Raw genomic sequence first — 17,958 nt, forward strand, 5'->3', positions numbered from 1 at the left:
ATCATTTTCTCCTGCCTTTTATTGGCCTCAGTGAAAAAGCAAGGCTTAGTTGCCCCCTGCTCACCACCCTCATTGCTTACCTCGCTGATGGAAAACCTATCATGCCAGCTTCTCTCTGCATTGGCCAATAGATGCAATCTTCAGTGGTCAGATGGGCATCTCTGCTATCACCTTGCAAAAACTTCTCCGGCTGCTTCCCATAGGAGCTGGCTGGGCATCACAGCTGGTCTGTGCAGCTTACCTTTGATGTTAAATGCTCTGAATTTAAGGTAATATATTGGTATCCTCCTAGTCTAGTCTCTGTTGTTAATGTGCCTCTCACTGGCATAACTTGGGTTTTTACACAGATGGAAGGGGTCCCTCTGTATTCCTGATAAGACAGAATAAGAAAGAAAAGATCACAGCTTTTCTTTCTGAATTCCCAGGCATACTGTTAATAAATAGGTCTATAAAGAATAGTGTTAAGTGTATTCTAGTTCAGCTATAACTTCCATACAAAATTGGATTGCAAGTCTTAAAGGAGTACACATTTGGAGCCTCAGATTGAATTTGAAAACTCTAATCGCTCAAGCCTGTAATCCCAGCACTTTGGGAGGCTGAGGCGGGTGGATCACAAGGTCAAGAGATCGAGACCATCCAGGTCAACATGGTGAAACCCCGTCTCTACTAAAGATACAAAAAATTAGCTGGGCATGGTGGTGCATGCCTGTAATCCCAGCTGCTCAGGAGGCTGAGGCAGGAGAATTGCCTGAACCCAAGAGGCGGAGGTTGCGGTGAGCTGAGATCGCGCCATTGCACTCCAGCCTGGGTAAACGAGCAAAACTCCGTCTCAAAAAAAAATAAAAAAAAAAAAGGAAACTCTAATTATTGATTTTGATTTTACTCTGAAGTATTACATAAAATCGCAGGACATTCAAAGGATCTTAGAAATTATTAAGTGATCTAAAAAGAAGCCTTCTTTATAGGTAAAGAAACAGACTTGGGAATTAAATTGGTCTTCTCATTGCTAATTAGCTATGTTTTATAATTATCTGTGGACCTAGAGTAGAATCTAAGGTTTTTCCATTTTTTAACCCAAAATTTTGTTTGTTTACGAATTTTGAGACAGGGTCTCAGTCTGTAACTGAGGCTGGAGTATAGTGGTGCAGTCATGGCTCACTATAGCCTTGAACTCCTGAACTCAAGTGATCTTCCCACCTCAGCGCCTCCCACAGTGCTGAGATTATAGGTGTGAGCCACCATGCCTGGCCTATTTACTTTTTAAACAATTTACTCCTTTTAAAAACAGGTCATTAAAAAGCCAGATGAGGAGAAAAGAGCCTGGTCACTGCTGTCTTTGTATAAGTATTAATGTTGAACCTTGCTTTAATAACTATAGGAATATATCAGTGAATGATAGGGTTGAAATAATTCTGTTGAACTTTATGTACTTATTTTTCATTTTTGGTTTTGATTAAAAATCCAGGCTTATTTTGTTTGCTTTCATAAAATTGCTGCTAGCCAAGAATGTTTTGGTATGCCAAAAAACAACTGTAGAGTGGTCATGGAATTGGCGTTTACTGTTTACAGCCAAGGTGGTGCCCCAGCAGATCACACACACTTCTCCTCGGATCCAGCCTGACTACCCTGCCGAAAGGAGCAGCCTGATTCCCATCTCCGGACATCGGGCCTCTCCCAATCCTGTGGCCATGGAAACACGAAGTGACAACAGGTAGGAGGCCGTGTGTTGGTTATTCTGCCTCACTGTGTCATTAATCATCCTGCTTTATCAGCATAAAACAAAATAACCCACAAATATGGCCTGTATTTATTACTCATGTTTTCAGATTTTCCCCTGAAAATTACACTTTGTATAATTCCTTTTTTAAGCATGATTTTTTTCAAATCAGTCTCCTTTTGGTGGATGTTCTAGTATTCATATTTTTGGTTTTGTGTGTTTAATATTTTTTGACCATTTTGAGAGCAAAGGTTGCAGCATTGTGGCCATTTATCCATAAGTACCTCAATTTGTAGCACAGAAGAGTAAAAACATTCTCTGACATCACCTCGGTACAGCTATCTGAAAGGAGTCCAAGCTCCCTCTTCTCTTTTTTTCATGGATATTTTTGAAGAGTGTGGAGAGGTCGGGTGTTTTGGGGAATTTGATACTGTCATATTGTTTCCTCATGGTTACATTCAGGTTATACCAGGTAAGCAGTGTGTTCTTCCCATTCCATCAGAGAGCTCATGCTGTCTGTTTTTCCTGTATTGATTATGTTAACATTCATTACTTAGCAAAAGTGATGTTTGCTGGTTTTTTCTACTGGAAAAGCATGTTTTTCCCTTTGTAAACAATCTGTATGGAAATATCTGAGTATAAATATCCTGTTCTCCAGTAAATATTCATTCAGTAGTTGCAGACCTAAATTCCTGGCTGAATCGAAAGTTACAAAATAGTGAGTTTTTCTGTCTAATGCGTTGTCTATGTATATTAGCTGGCATTCTGATGTAAAGAAACTCTCTTATCCACCCCTATTTATTTATTATGTCGGATCATTTTATTGTTTTTTCATTGGCTCAGGCTTGTAGATTTGCTTTTATTCATTCTTAGAATCCATTGCTGTCATCTATTTTGGTGCTCAAATGATTTCAGTTGGTCCTTGGGGGCTCTTTCTGTCTAATTCTATGGATTTTGCCACATCCCCTCCATTCTAGCCTTTCCTTATTTTCCATCATGAGATAGTCCAGATTCCTGTTGAACTTTATCTGTCTGGGCCCTGAAATCTGCTGTTCCTCCAAGGAGCCCTTTTGTCACTTACAAACCAAGATCTGGGTATTAACCCTGCTTGTTGCCATGATTTGTCATTCTTCTAGGCCATTTGAGCAGGCAGAGGTAGGAAGTAAATAATATTTTAAGAACATTTGAGTTCATGCTGATACCTCTAATTCAACCCCATAGCATCCCCCATTCCATGTTTGTATCTGCCTCTCCCATAAAGCACCCTATACAGTGTATACAAAGTAATTTCAAAATCAGGTTATTGTGAAGGATTCTAATTCGATCATTTGTGTCTAGGATTGCTTACAGATTTTAATACATCGATATTATGTCCATCTACCTTGTTGAATACTTCTATTAGCTCTATAAATGTTATTCTCTAAATGTTTATAAATTGTCTATGTACATGTTTATTTTGCCTACAAGTAAGGGCAGTTTTGGGGGAAGGCAAAGGGGTCTTACCATTTTCCCATTTGTTTCTTTGTTTTGTTTTTGAGACAGGGTCTTGCTCTGTTGCCCAGGCTAGAGTGCAGAGGTACCATCATAACTCAGTGCAGCCTTGACTTCTGGGATCAAATGATTTTCCCACCCCAGCCTCTCAAGTAGCTGGGACTACAGGCATATGCCATCATGCCTGGCTATGTATTTTAAATTTTTTTGTAGAGATGAGGTCTCACTCCTTTGCCCGGGCTATATAGTGCAGTGGTGCAGTCTCGGCTCACTGCATTCTCTGCCTCCCAGGTTCAAGCTATTCTTGTGCCTCTGGCTCCTGAATAACAGGAATTACAGGTGTGTGCCACCATACCTGGCTAGTTTTTGTATTTGTCATAGAGACTGGGTTTCGCCATGTTGGCCAGACTGGTCTTGAACTTCTGACCTCAAGTCATCTGCCTGCCTCAGCCTTCGAAAGTGCTCAGGCTGGTCTTAAACTCCTGGGCTCAAGTGATTTGCCCACCTCAGTCTCCCAAACTGCTGGGATTACAGGCATGAGCCACTGTACCTGGCCTACTTCATATTTTCTTAGGTATTTATATCATGAATAACTATTGAATGCTATCAAATATTTTTATCTTTTATGCTTTAAATTATTCTTTTTAAATTATCAAAAACATGAATAGACATTCTCATCTTGAAGCATTTCTCTTTATGGGATAAACTTTATTCAGTCATGATGTATTTAACTTTATATGGTTCTTAATTCAGTTTTATATAGGATTTTTGTTGTAGTGAATTAGATTTGTTTATAATCTTTCTTTTATTATATTCTCTTGTTCTAATATTAGTATCAAGGCTATATGAAGCTCAAAAAATAAACTAGGAACCAGGTACAGTGGCCTGTAGTCCCAGAATTTAGGCAGCTGAGGCAGGAGGCTTGGTTGAGCCTAGGAGTTCAAGGTTGTAGTGTGCCATGACTGCGCTGGTGAATAACCACTACACTCCAGCCTGGGCACATAGCAACACCCTGTCTCTAAAATAATAAAAATAAGTTGGATCTCATTTCTTCTTTTCATTTTCCAAAGCAGTTCGAATGAAATTGGAATTAGTCGTTTTATGTATTTTTAATAAAATTGGCCAGTAAATCAGTCTGAGTTTATTGTGGCTTATGAGGAATTGAGTAGAGAAGATTTAATTACTGAGTCTTTGTGAATTGTTTTTCAGACTTATTCTCAAAAATCAGCCAGAGAATATTATCTATGTTTTTACATTTATTGATATAGGTATTTATAGTATCCACTTTTTTTTTTTTTTAGTTTTGTATTCTTGGTGTGTGTACCGTGATGTAAGAGTTTGTTTGGGACACAATTTGGGTGAAGCTCATTTGGCAGTTCTGAAGGATAGAAAGAGGATCTGGGGGATAGGATCATTTGAAGGTAAAGAAGAAAATGACCATTCTGTTTGCTATCATCTGTTCTATCTCTAGACCGTCTGTTCCCGTTCAGTTCCAATATTTTTTGCCAACTTATCCGCCTTCTGCATACCCACTGGCGGCACACACCTACACCCCAATCACCAGTTCTGTGTCCACTATCCGACAATATCCAGGTATGAGCCCTGCTTTTAAGATGCCTTTTCACATTTTAATTTTTGCCAACAATGACTTAGAAATTGATTACGGTTATTTCTATGTGAGATTAATTATTTCAGCTTTTGCTTTCAGATTCAGTTAAAATGTGAAGCTTTAAGGTCTTAAATCATCATCTTTTTTGGTCTATAAAAGGTTGTTACTCATTAGCAATATTTGCATAGTACTATGCCACCCTGAGGATAATCATGTTAACAATTTTTGTTACTCCTTAAAATGATAGTAGTTACAATGAATAGAGTAGTACTTTTATAGGGTTTCCATTATTTTATGTAAATATTGGTTGTATTTTTTTTAATTTATAAAGGTTTATTTATAAAAACGTTTAGGTTCGGCCGGGCGCGGTGGCTCATGCCTGTAATCCCAGCACTTTGGGAGGCCAAGGCAGGTGGATCACGAGGTGATCAAGAGATTGAGATTATCCTCGTCAACATGGTGAAACCCCGTCTCTACTAAAAATACAAAAAATTAGCTGAGCACGGTGGCGCGTGCCTGTAATCCCAGCTACTCAGGAGGCTGAGGCAGGAGAATTGCCTGAACCCAGGAGGTGGAGGTTGCGGTGAGCCGAGATGGTGCCATTGCACTCCAGCCTAGGTAACAAGAGCGAAACTCCGTCTCAAAAAAATAAATAAATAAATAATAAAAACTTTTAGGTTCAGTGACACTTGGGCAGGTTTGTTATATAGATAAATTTCTTGTCACAGAGGTTTGATATACCGACTATATATATTTTTTTAGTCTAGTTATGTTCTCTTCTCACCATCATGATGTGTAAACAGTGTTCTTTTTGCTAATCCAGGAAAAACAATCCTTAAATGTCAGAGTCTGTGTAATCTTTTCCTGTAAGACCCTCAAGTCACTCTGGGTATCAGAAAGCCTATTGCCAGCCAGGCGCAGTGGCTCATGTCTATAATCCCAGCACTTTGGGAGGCTGAGGCAGGCGGATAAGGTCAGGAGTTCAAGACCAGCCTGGCCAACATGGTGAAACCCCCACTCTACTAAAAAAAAAAAAAAAAGAAAAATTAGCTACGCGTGGTGGTGGGCACCTGTAGTCCCCACTACTCAGGAAGCTGAAGCAGGAGAATCAGTTGAACTTGGGAGGTAGAGGCTGCTTTAAGCTGTGATGGTGACACTATACTCCAGTCTGGGTGACAGAGCAAGACTGTCTCAAAAAAAAAAAAGCCTTATTAACTGGGGCTGGGCACCATGGCTGATGCTCCCAGCACTTCTGGAGGCCATGGTGGGCAGATCACTTGAGCCCAGAAGTTTGAGACTGTCCTGGGCAATATAGGGAGACCCCATCTCTAGAAAAAGTTAAAAAATTAGCTGGGCATGGTGGTGCATGCCTTTAAGTCCCAACTACTGGGAAGGCTGAGGTGGGAGGATTGAGCCATGATGGCACTACTGCACTGTAGCCTAGGTAACAAGGTGAGGGCCTATCTACAAAAAAAAAGAAAAAGCATTATTGTTGCCTGGATTGTGTACATTACCCTCCTGCTACACGGTGCTGTATGGCAGCCACTGGCACGTGTGGCCACAGAGCATTTGACGTCGGTTAAATGTACATGAAAAACTCAATTGTTAATTTTATTTAATTTCGAGAAATTTCACATATATTTGGACAACTTAGGAATGTAAAACTACTTTTTCAATTGTAGGCTTTATGAAATCAAAATACAGATTAAACATTTCTGATAAAAATTCAGTATCTGAACTTAGATGTACTCAAAGAGTAAAATACACCCTACATTTTGAAGACGTAGTATGGAAAAGAGAATGTAAAATATCTTGTTAAGAATTTTTAGGCTTGTCACGGTGGCTCAAATCCTAACACTTTGGGAGGCTGAGGAGGAAGGATCACTTGAGCCCAGGAGTTTGACATCAAGCTAGATGAGACCTAATCTTTACCAAAAATAAAAAAATTGGCCAGGCATGGTGGTGCATGCCTATCATCTCAGCTGCTTGGGAGGGTGAGACAGAAGGATTGCTTGATCCCACGAGGTTGAGGATGCAGTAAGCCATGTCGTTTATGCCACTGCACTCCAGTCTGGGCAAGAAAGTGAGACCCTTGTCTCAGAAAAAAAAGTTTGTTAATGACACATTGAAATGGTAATATTTTGAATATATTGAATAAAATATGTGCTCACAATTAATTTGACCTGTTTCTTTTTTCTTTTTTTTTTTTTTTTTTGAGATGGAGTTTCACTCTGTTGCCCAGGCTGGAGTGCAGTTGTATGGTCTTGGCTCACTACAACCTCCACCTCCCAGCTTTAAGCAATCCTTTTGCTTCAGTGTCCGAGGTAGCTGGGACTGCAGGCGCGTGCCACCACACCCAGCTAATTTTTGTATTTTTAGTAGAGATGGAGTTTCACCCTGTTGACCAGGTTGGTTTTGAACTCCTGCTCTCAAATGATTGCCTGCCTTGGACCCCCAAAGTGCTGGGATTACAGTCATGAGCCACTGTGCCTGGCCTGTTTCTTTTTACTTTTTTTTTTTTTTTTTTTTTTTTTGAGACAGAGTCTTTCTCTGTCACCCAGGCTGGGGTGCAGTAGTGTGATCATAGCTCACTGCCTCCTCAAATTCCTAAGTTCAAGGGATCTTCACATCTCAACCTCCTGAGTAGCTGGAACCACAGGCACATGCTATGATGCTAGGCTAATTCTTTAATTTTTTATAGAGATGTGGTCTTGCCATGTTGCCCAGGCTGGTCTCAGTCTCCTAGGTTCAAGCATTCTTCATACCTCAGTCTCCCAAAGTGTTGGGATCACAGGCACGAATCACCACATCGGGCTCTTTTTACTTTTTTATTGTAGCCACTGGAAAATTTAAAGTTGCACGAGTGACCTGATATGCCATTGAACAGTCCTGACTAAAATTTCAAACATAGTAGGATATTTGATTATTTACGGAAAAGGTATCTTACAAGTATAAGGTATTTAAATACCTTTGAAAACAAGTTCCTACTCGTTTGATGACTAAGCAGAAAGTCCTCTTTATTTTCTTTCCACAGATAGGGAGAAGTTTCTCCTTTTTTGTTGCTTTCTGTGAATGCTCTTGTTTTCACTCTTTTTGTTTGTTTGTTTGATACATACAGTAGATGGGGTATTTGCTTTGTAGAACACAGGACACTTACTCGTTCTCTCTTTCTGGCAGATACATGCCATTTGAAATTCATACTACCGTATTTCAGAACTGCCTGTGATAGTGGCCCTATCAATGAAAGCAGAGGTTCATTGACCTGGGACCTCAGGGTGTATTTCTGACGTTTTATATTAATTATTTAGCATGGTTGCCTGGCTAATATTTGCAATTCAATAGCTGATTGCCTTTTTTCTTGTTTTAATCATATTTCTAATAATCTGTAGAAAGACAACATCATATTGGTAGGAAGTGAAAGGAAATAACAATCCCAGGTATATCAAGTTTCAAGTAACTGTTGATTTTTGAAACCGCGGATTTAGATATTATACAGTAGAATAAATCTGTTTTTATTTCGGTGTTTCTCACTTTATGTAGACTGTGTGGAATGAGGCTAACCTTCTTATAGTCACCTTTTGCATCATTTTTAGTTTCAGCTCAGGCTCCAAACTCTGCCATCACAGCTCAGACTGGTGTGGGGGTAGCGTCTACGGTCCACCTAAACCCCATGCAGTTGATGACGGTAGATGCATCGCATGCTCGACATATTCAAGGGATCCAGCCAGCGCCCATCAGTACCCAGGGCATCCAGCCGGCCCCCATCGGGACCCCAGGGATACAGCCCGCACCACTTGGCACACAGGGAATTCACTCAGCAACCCCAATCAACACACAAGGGCTTCAGCCTGCACCAATGGGTACTCAGCAGCCTCAGCCTGAAGGAAAGACTTCAGGTAATTTTAAATTTTTGCATAGCAGGTGGTTTAGAAAAAAGAGATAACATTTGAATTTAAATCCTTTTTCTGCCACTGGCTTTGTGGTCTTGTAATTTCTCTAGGCCTTTGTTTTTTCTGTGTATTAATAATATGAGTTGCTTAGAACTTACTTAGTTTCAGGGTCACTGTAAATGTTAGAAATAGTATAGATGAATAGCCTAGTATTCATTTGCACATAGTCAGAAGTGTTATCTTTATTAAAAGCTTCTAGGTGAGGGAAAAAATTCACCTTGTAAGTAGCGTTCTCATTGAAAATTTTCTTCAGAGTTGTATATAAAGCTATAAAATCTTATGCTGATGTTAGCTAATATTATGAATGCTTAAAAAGAAATACTAGTGGACTAGCATTTTGAAAAATGGAATAAGTCACTGTATTTAGATTTTTTTAGATTTTAGATTTTTTGTTTAGTCTCACTCTGTCACCCAGGCTAGAGTGCAGTGGTGTGATCTTGGCTCACTGCACTCAAGTGATCCTCCTGGATTCAAGTGACCCTCCCACCTCAACCACCCAAATAACTGGGACTGTAGGTGCAAGCTACCACGCCTGGCTAATTTTTGTATTTTTAATAGAGACAGAGTTTTGCCATATTGCCCAGGCTGATCTCAAACTCCTGGGCTCAAGCAATCTACGCACCTTGGCCACCCAAAGTGCTGGGATTACAAGCATGAGCCATCACACCAGCCAGGTTATTTTTCTCTTTTCAGCTGAATTTAAGATTCCATGTACTTGGATTATTATTAATTAGCCATTTCTCTGATATAGTTTTATTTATTTATTTATTTTTGAGACCGAGTTTTGCTATTGTTACCCAGACTGGAGTGCAATGGCACGATCTGGGCTCAGTGCAACCTCTGCCTCCTGGGTTCAAGCAATTCTCCTGCCTCAACCTCCTGAGTAGCTGGGACTACAGGCACACACCACCATGCCCAGCTAATTTTTGTATTTTCAGTAGAGACGGGGTTTCACCTTGTTGACCAGGATAGTCTTGATCTCTTGACCTCGTGATCCACCCACCTCGGCCTCCCAAAGTGCTGGGATTATAGGCATGAGCCACCATGCCCAGTCTGATATAGTTTTAAAAAGATGGCTGTTTCTCAGCCAAGGTGCTGATCTTTTTTTAGACAAGGTCTCACTCGCTCTGTTGCCCAGCTGGAGTACAGTGGTACAGTCATGGCTCACTGTAGTCTTGACCTTCAGGGCTCAAGCAGTCCTTACGCCTCAGACGCCCACGTAACAAGGACTATAAGTACATGCCACCATTTCTAGCTAATTATTTTTTATTTTTTGTAGAAACAGGATATTGCTTGTTGCCCAGGCTGGTCTCAAACTCCAGAGCTCAAGCTATCCTATCCTCCAGTCTCATCCTCCCAAAGTGCTGTGGTTACAGGCGTGAGCCGCTATGCTGGGCTGGAGCTATGAATTTTAATTGTTCTGTAGACCTTGAATTGAACTATTTAATCAAAGTCTCTCAGATGTTTTATTTTGACATGACTGATAGAGATGTAATTTACCCATAATGACCCACCTGGTAGAATGGTGTGCTACATCTAAGGGTACCTGCTAGAAAACCCGTGGTATTAAGTTGACTTCTATGAAATCGCCATATGTATAGGTCAAAAACTGTCAAACATGGATATTTTCTGATTATGATCTCATGCTCACCAATATCGATGCTAACTTTAAGTGTATAGTTAAAATATCTGTTAGTTGAATGTGTTTCTAAGGATAGATTGGGGATGGCACCATTATTGGGGGTTGAGAGATACTGATATTTTACAAAAACTGAATGAGTATATTTCTTGAAATGTACTTTAGAGCATACTATCAGGCTAGTAGATGATGTTTTCTGTTTGTGGCTCTTTTACTAAGCCTTTCCTGTTAGTTTTCTTTTCTCTAAAATGGGAATTACAATGATGATAAGAATTATATGAGTAAAGAATGTAAAGTAACTAGTAGAGTGAGAGACTGTACTTACACTGTATACTTTGTTCACCTTATTTATTAGTAATTAGGAAATGATTAGAGAACAAAGAAAAAATAATGGTATGGGCCAGGTACAGCGGCTCACACCAGTAATCCCAGCACTTTGAGAGGCCGAGGTGGGTGGATCACTTAAGGTCAGAAATTTGAGACCAGCCTGGCCAACATGGTGAAACCCCATCTCTGCTGAAAATACAGAAATTATCCAGCTATGGTGGTGCCCACCTGTAATCCCAGCTACTTGGTTGGTTAAGGCAGGAGAATTGCTTGAACCTGGGAGGCAAAGGTTGCAGTGAGCTGAGATGATTACACCACTGCACTCCAGCCTGGGTAACAGAGCAAGATCTCTAAAAAATAAAAAGAGAAAAAATAATGGTATGAGTCACACCACTGCACTTTATTAGCCTGGGCAAAAGAGCAAGACTCTCTCTCAAAAAAGAAAAAAATAATGGTATGGATCATGCATCAGTAGACTGGTAACTGCTCCCACTTGGCTATCTGCTCTTTGTCAGATGAAGTGCTCCTGTCTCTTATCAATTTGAAATTGGACGGTTAGAACATGGATACCCAATTCTAGTAGTCTCATCACTTTTACTTATTTCTTCTGCAGCATTTGTTTCTTCTGTTTCTCTCTTTTCAATGTTCTTTCCTGTTGCCTTTCTCCTCTAGCAGTGGTGTTGGCAGATGGAGCCACAATTGTGGCCAACCCCATTAGCAATCCATTCAGTGCTGCTCCAGCAGCAACAACCGTGGTGCAGACCCACAGCCAGAGCGCTAGCACCAACGCTCCTGCCCAGGGCTCATCGCCAAGGCCAAGCATACTCCGGAAGAAACCTGCCACAGATGGGTGAGTAGACCTAGTAGTTCCAAATGACACCTGTGGTTCTGGATGTAACTGGTATACATAATAAGCACTCATATCTAATGCTAGTATCAAACTCGTCTCTCTCTTTCTATGACAGGATTATTCAGTAGAGCCTTACCCAGCTTAGACTGCCAGATCTTACAAATCCTGGAGTCAGTGGGATATTAGTTTGTAAGCATCTGTTGCATACTGTTGTAATTCGCTCTAGTTCTGGAAGTTCAATCATAGAACCTTTAAAATAGCTTATAATTAATTCTTGGGCTTGTGTAGGTAGTTACATTAACTCATACATATACTTCATTCAGCATGAATCATTGCTGTTTAAAAGGGAAAAGTTTCCTTGTCCCCCTCACAGGACGTGCAACAGTGGGAGTGGCTTGCTTCTTCATTGTCCTGCTGCTCAAACCTCTAGGGTGAGCATACAGACAGGCAGGCTTTGGGGCTCCAACCCCACAGCAGTATCTAGGGTGAATGTTTACATATGAAGCCCCAGTGGGTGTGTGTTACAGGGTGCTCTTTTAGTTTAGCCGTCCATAGGCCCCTTGCATCAACCAGCTCAATTAGACTCCTGCCTTATGGCAAGGACAGAGGACTTTCTATATCCCAGGGTTCTTGCCTTGGTATACTGGAAGAATGGGATCACACATGGGCTTGGAGAATCAGTGCAAGGTTTTATTGAGTAAAAGTAGCTCTAGCAGATGGGGGAGCCAGAAGGGAGATAATTTTTCCCTGGAGTTGGGCCAGGCGGCCCAGGCTTTCCTCTGACTGGCCTGGCCAAACTCCGCGTCGTTCTGCCAGTTGGTGGCCTGCCGGTTCGTGGCATGCCAGTGTGTGTCATGTGCTTTTCCGCCGGCATGCTCCCCTTGATGTCCTCTTGCCATTCAGCTACTTGTGTCTTCTTTTGCCAGTATGTTCCTCTTGAAGTGTAGCCACTTGTGTGCCTACCTGCAAGGGTCTTAGAGGTTTTTATAGGCACAGGATGGGGGTGTGGCAGGCCAGGGTGGTCTTGGGAAATGCAGCATTTAGGCGGGAAAACAAAAAATGCCTATCTTCACCTAGATCTGTGGGCACAGGCTGAGGGTCGAGCCCTCACCAGGGACCCGCCCCTCCCTTCCCAGCTCTTCCCTACTCCTCTTCCTTGTCACTGTGGGCAAGCAATTTCTGAAGTGCAGTAAGGCTCATATTTAGTAGCAGATAGTGTTTTGTGTTGCATGTAAGCTTCTCAGTTGGTGGATCATAGGCAGGAAGGTATGTGCTGTGCTGTTCAGGTTAACCATTCTGGAGGTGGAAGATGAGCAGTCATGTTTCAGAGAGCAGAGTTTCTGTGGCTCAGCTGAGCTAATAGCATCAATATCAAAATACTAATGCAAGTACAAACTTAGATTACTGGTACTAGGGTCCATGCAGGGTTTTCATTTGTACATTGCTATGCATAGACCGGAGTTTCTATCTATCTTTGTTATTAGGAATACTCAGTATTTTTTAAAGGATAAGTCAGTCTGTGACAAAGTTACCTTATTAGTAAAAACACAAGGCAAAGCCTTTAGTTAAGATTACAGATGGATTACACACATCTAAATCTCTCACTCTCAAAACCCTATATAACTCTTTTTCAAAAGAGTTGTGAACACACAAGGATGGGGAAAACGGGAGAGGACATAGTAGCAACTAAGTACTGAAGCTGGGAAGCAAACTATCTTGCAGTGGTGTCCTGGCTGTGAGAAAGCTAAATATGAAGCTTGCATAGGGGAAAGTTGAGAGCCATCCTCGTTTAAAATTGGAAAATCTTCAAAAGGACCAACAACAGGCAGATCCTGGGGGTGAAGGAAGGGGCTCTCTCTTCTAAGGAGGATCAGTTAAAACCTTTGCATTTGAAAAGTGTTAAAGTTAGAGCCCAGAATCCCATTTTCTACCCATGCCATGTGGTATACTGCCCCTTCCTGCCTTTAGCAGGAGCCTGAAAGTTCAAACTCTGCAGGTGGTCCACTAGGATCACCCAGTGCTGTGGAGGTCATGAGAATTTTACCAGAAGGAGATTGCGGCTGACTGTGTGTGTATGGAAAGCTGAACACTTCCCAGTCCACTCCCTGCTTTTAGCTGATAGAACTCTGGCAGGTGAACTTGATTCTAGATAGAAAATGAGAAGAGAACTCTACTTTCCTTCTGGGGAGTCTACCCAGCCCAAGGGGAAGCTCTAAAAATATTGACACTAGGGCTTCCCTAAGGACAGGATTAGATTACCCTACAGTGAACCTCATGCCCTTCCAAAGCTCAGAGCTCCCAGCCAGCATTTCAGTCCCTCTTCTTTGCACCCCCACTCTTAATCATGAACATATAACCAATGCTAGGCAGATATCTGAGGGCACCTCTAACGGTGAAAGACAGAAACCACAATAAATACATGCCCAGTGCACCTTGGAAGATGTAGACGCTAGGCAGGGAGAATAAAACACAAAACAAATGAACAAGGTAAGCAAGAACTATCCGTGATGACTTCAGAAAGACTAAAGAAAAAGTTGCATTCATGAAACAGTAACACAGTGCTATGTAAAAAGAACATGCAGAGGAGAAAAGAACTGGTCCTGAAATGAGATAGCAGAAATTGAAGGAGAAGAATTGGAAGAGAAAGTTGAAGAAATATCAAACATGGAACAAAAAGACAAGAAAATTAGAGAAAAGCACAGGAGAAAATTTAAAATGACAAGAAAAAGAACCAGTTCAGGAAATCCAGCCTCCAGGTAATGGGTTTCAGCAAGAGAAATTCAGAGAAAAGGAATAGGGATCATTACAAAGTGACGAGTTACAGAGTAATAGAAAATTACCAAAACTGAAAGAAATGAGTTTCCTTATTACCGAAGTGCTCTGCACAGTATTCAATGGATACAATAAACTCAGGCCAGTATTTTGAAATTTTGCAACACTGGAGACAAAAAGATGTGCCTGCTTCTCCCATACTTCCTCCCAAAGACCCTTGTACTGTGCCCTCTGTAATTCACAGTCATCATGTGACACTGCAGTCCCCACCCCAGTGCCCTTGTCTCTACTTTATCCACACCTTCTTGCTTTAAACCTGGCTCTTCCTCAGGGACTCAACTTGCCCTGCAGAAGTGGTCCCTGCCTCTCCTCCACATCCCTACTGTGACTCAGCCTGGAGGGAGGCTAGATGTCCTTGTCATGCCTCAGCTGCCATTTTCGGATCATTTCTCCTCAGAAGCACTTGATTTGTATTTAAGTTTCATAAAATTTACAGTTGAAACAGTAGATTTTTAAATAGCCAAGTTATTCCAGATAATAAAACATTTCTCAATTTTACAATGGATTGAGTATCCATTGTAAAATTCAAATTAGTTCAAATGAAATAACATTAAATATTTTGTTCCCAAGTTGCATTTCATGTGCTCAGTAGCACCATATGGCTTTGAGCAGGGCAGATTCAGAGGCTGAGAGAGTCACATTAGATTTTGCAGGTGTATCTGTATGCCTTTTGGAAGGACATGATGCCTGGCACTTTTTAGTGATGGTAGCACCCTGTCTTCACCTTTAATGATCAGAAATGATCTTCCAGCTCCCTGGCCCATCAGGTGCTTGAACGCTTCTCCTGCCTCCACCCTCCCCACTGGTGTGGGCATTTAGCGCATAAGTTCAATAAGCCTTCCTGACCTTGTCCCTGTGCTCCCATTCCCCTAGCCCACCTTCTTTCTTCCCACTTCCCTCCCAGCGGAACTCCAGCTCCAGAGGGGACCCCCAGCAGCCTGCAGTCCATTGATCCACCTTATCATGTTCCTCACTGCTTCTCATGGTCTCTTTCTCTGCTCTTCGTGATTCAGGGTCTGTGATCACTTGCAGTCATTTCCTTACCCCATGCCCCACTTCACTTTGTCAAAATCAGACTTAAATCCAACTTTCTGCTTCATTTGTGCTGGCACATGTACAGCAGATTGTGACAGGGAAAGCCACCTTGCCAGCTGGTCTTGCTTAGCCTCACAGATGCACTAGGATCTTACAGCAGACCATCAGAGTATCCTCTCCTACACAGCTCCAGATAACCATTTTACATTTCCTTCTCAGAACTCCCAGGCCTCTTCTGTCTTCCTTGTTAGTCAACAGACTTGCTCCTTTTTTGAGAAAAAGAAAACAATCAAAAGACAACTTCCACAGTCTGCAGCTATCACATCTATAATACTTACAGTGGTAGTACCCCGTGTCCTGCCTCCTGTCTGTTCCTTCAGACAAGCTCTCTGGGCTCCTCTCCAAAGTGCCTTGTCTCCTTTCTTGCCTATTCAGGAATGATGCTCTAGTTCTTCTTCCTCCCCCACAAAGCCTCAGCTTCTTCTTGTTAGTAGATCATTCACATAAACAGTATAAAAACATGCTGTCATTTCATCTGTCTACAATATCCTTCTGTTGAGCTCACTTTGCTCTACCGTCTACCACCCACCACCCTAAATTTTTTTTCTCTAATTTGTAAAAACAAATTGTATTTGCTGTGTCCAGGTCTTCAGTCAGTCTCCTTTTCATCATTTGTATTGAAGTATATAAAAATGTCACAGATACCAGGGCCGGGCACGGTGGCTCACGCCTGTAATCCCAGCACTTTGGGAGGCCGAGGCGGGTGGATCATGAGGTCAAGAGATCGAGACCATCCTGGTCAACATGGTGAAACCCCGTCTCTACTAAAAATAGAAAAAATTAGCTGGGCATGGTGGCGCGTGTCTGTAATCCCAGCTACTCGGGAGGCTGAGGCAGGAGAATTGCCTGAACCCAGGAGGCGGAGGTTGCGGTGAGCCGAGATCGCACCATTGCACTCCAGCCTGGGTAACAAGAGCGAAACTCTGTCTCAAAAAAAAAAAAGTCACAGATATCAATGTATAGTCTCAAAATAAAATAAACAGTAGCCAACCACAATATAGGTCAAGAAGCAATGTTACCAACATCTTTTCCCAAAGGTCATTAACCAGTGGATAGATAGAATCATATATTGTGCATTTTTCATGTGTGGGTCTGACTTTCAAACTTGGTTTTATGTAATTCATCTGTATTATTGCATGTGATTGTACTTTTTTTTTTTTTTTTTTTTTGAGATGGGGTCTCATTTTGCCCAGGTTGGAGTATAGTGGCATGCTCACAGATTACTGCAGCATTTACCTCACCAGGCTTAGGTGATCCTCCCACCTCAGTTTTTGTATTTTTAGTAGAGATGGGATTTCACCATGTTGCCCCAGCTGGTCTTGAACTCCTGGGCTCAAGCATTCCTCCCAGCTCAGCCTCCCAAAGTACTAGAACTATGGGCATGAGCACCTGGCCTTGATGATAATTTTTTTATTGTTGTGTAAAATACCATATATAACAGTACTGTGGTTTGTTTATCCATGTTTTGGGTTGCTTCCATGTTTTGCCTGTAATGATATTGTGAACATTTTTGTGCATGACTTTTGATTCATGCGTGAGTACAGTTCTGTTAAATACTGAGGGATTTGCTTTGTCATAGGATGTGCTTATTTTAAACTTTCATAGGTTTGGTTTCTGCGTGGTTTTACCCATTTACACTCTCACCAGGAGTAATCATTATTTCATCCTCATCAACACCTCAGCCCTTGTTCTGGGCAGTCTTTGTGAGTTTGGTCATTCCATTGGTTTATAGTGATGTTTCTCATTAGGTTCTGTCTTTTTTTTAAATATGTTTTTGGTTTGGTTAATTTTTGACCAGTGTGGGCGGCAAGTGGGGCGTGGCAGCAGTGCAGTTGATCTTCCTTTTTAACTTTTATCCTTATTTTTAAACATGAGAAAATTTTGTGGCCGGGTGCGGTGGCTCAACCTGTAATCTCAGCACTTTGGGAGGCCAAGGTAGAGTGATCATCTGAGGTCAGGAGATCGAGACTGGCCTGGCCAACATGGTGAAAACCTGTCTCTACTAAAAATACAAAAATTAGCTAGGGTGTGGTGGCAGGTGCCTGTAATCCCAGCTACTTGGGAGACAGATGGGAGAATCGCTTGAGCTGGATCGTGCCACTGCACTCTAGCCAGGGCAACAGAGTGAGACTCCGTCTCAAAAAAAAAAAAAAAAAAAGAAAGAAAAAATTTGAATATTTGCCTGTCGCCGAACTTCAGTTCTCAGCTTATCAGCTCTTGGCCAATTTTGCTTCACCTGTATGCTTAGCTACCCCTTCCTATAATATTTTGAAGCAATTCCTAGATACCATGTCATTTCATTTGTATGTATTTCAGCATATTCCTATGGAGAGATACATAACATTAAAAAACTAGTAACCCCTTACTATCAAATAGTCAGTCATTGTTTAGGTTTCCAGTGGTCTGAAATGTCGCACAAGTTGTTTTTTGTTTGTTTATTTTTGAGAC

General features: G+C 41.5%; 1 protein-coding gene across 24 annotated transcripts in view; it reads left to right on the top strand.

Annotated features, from left to right (window-relative positions):
- Positions 1-17,958, top strand: part of SAP130 (Sin3A associated protein 130) — an 81,813-nt gene that overhangs the window by 29,943 nt on the left and 33,912 nt on the right. For 12 of the 24 annotated variants that reach the window (XM_035304112.3, XM_008998558.5, XM_035304115.3 and 9 more), the window contains exons 11-14: positions 1,570-1,711; positions 4,680-4,801; positions 8,411-8,713; positions 11,406-11,583. In XM_035304112.3, the coding sequence (XP_035160003.1) occupies positions 1,570-1,711; positions 4,680-4,801; positions 8,411-8,713; positions 11,406-11,583 (745 nt within the window). The remainder of the gene's footprint in view (positions 1-1,569; positions 1,712-4,679; positions 4,802-8,410; positions 8,714-11,405; positions 11,584-17,958) is intronic. The other 12 variants (XM_035304114.3, XM_035304120.3, XM_078327012.1 and 9 more) reach the window with 1 other exon arrangement.

Source organism: Callithrix jacchus, chromosome 6, assembly GCF_049354715.1.
Source record: "Callithrix jacchus isolate 240 chromosome 6, calJac240_pri, whole genome shotgun sequence".
In the NCBI taxonomy this organism is placed as follows: domain Eukaryota; kingdom Metazoa; phylum Chordata; class Mammalia; order Primates; family Cebidae; genus Callithrix; species Callithrix jacchus.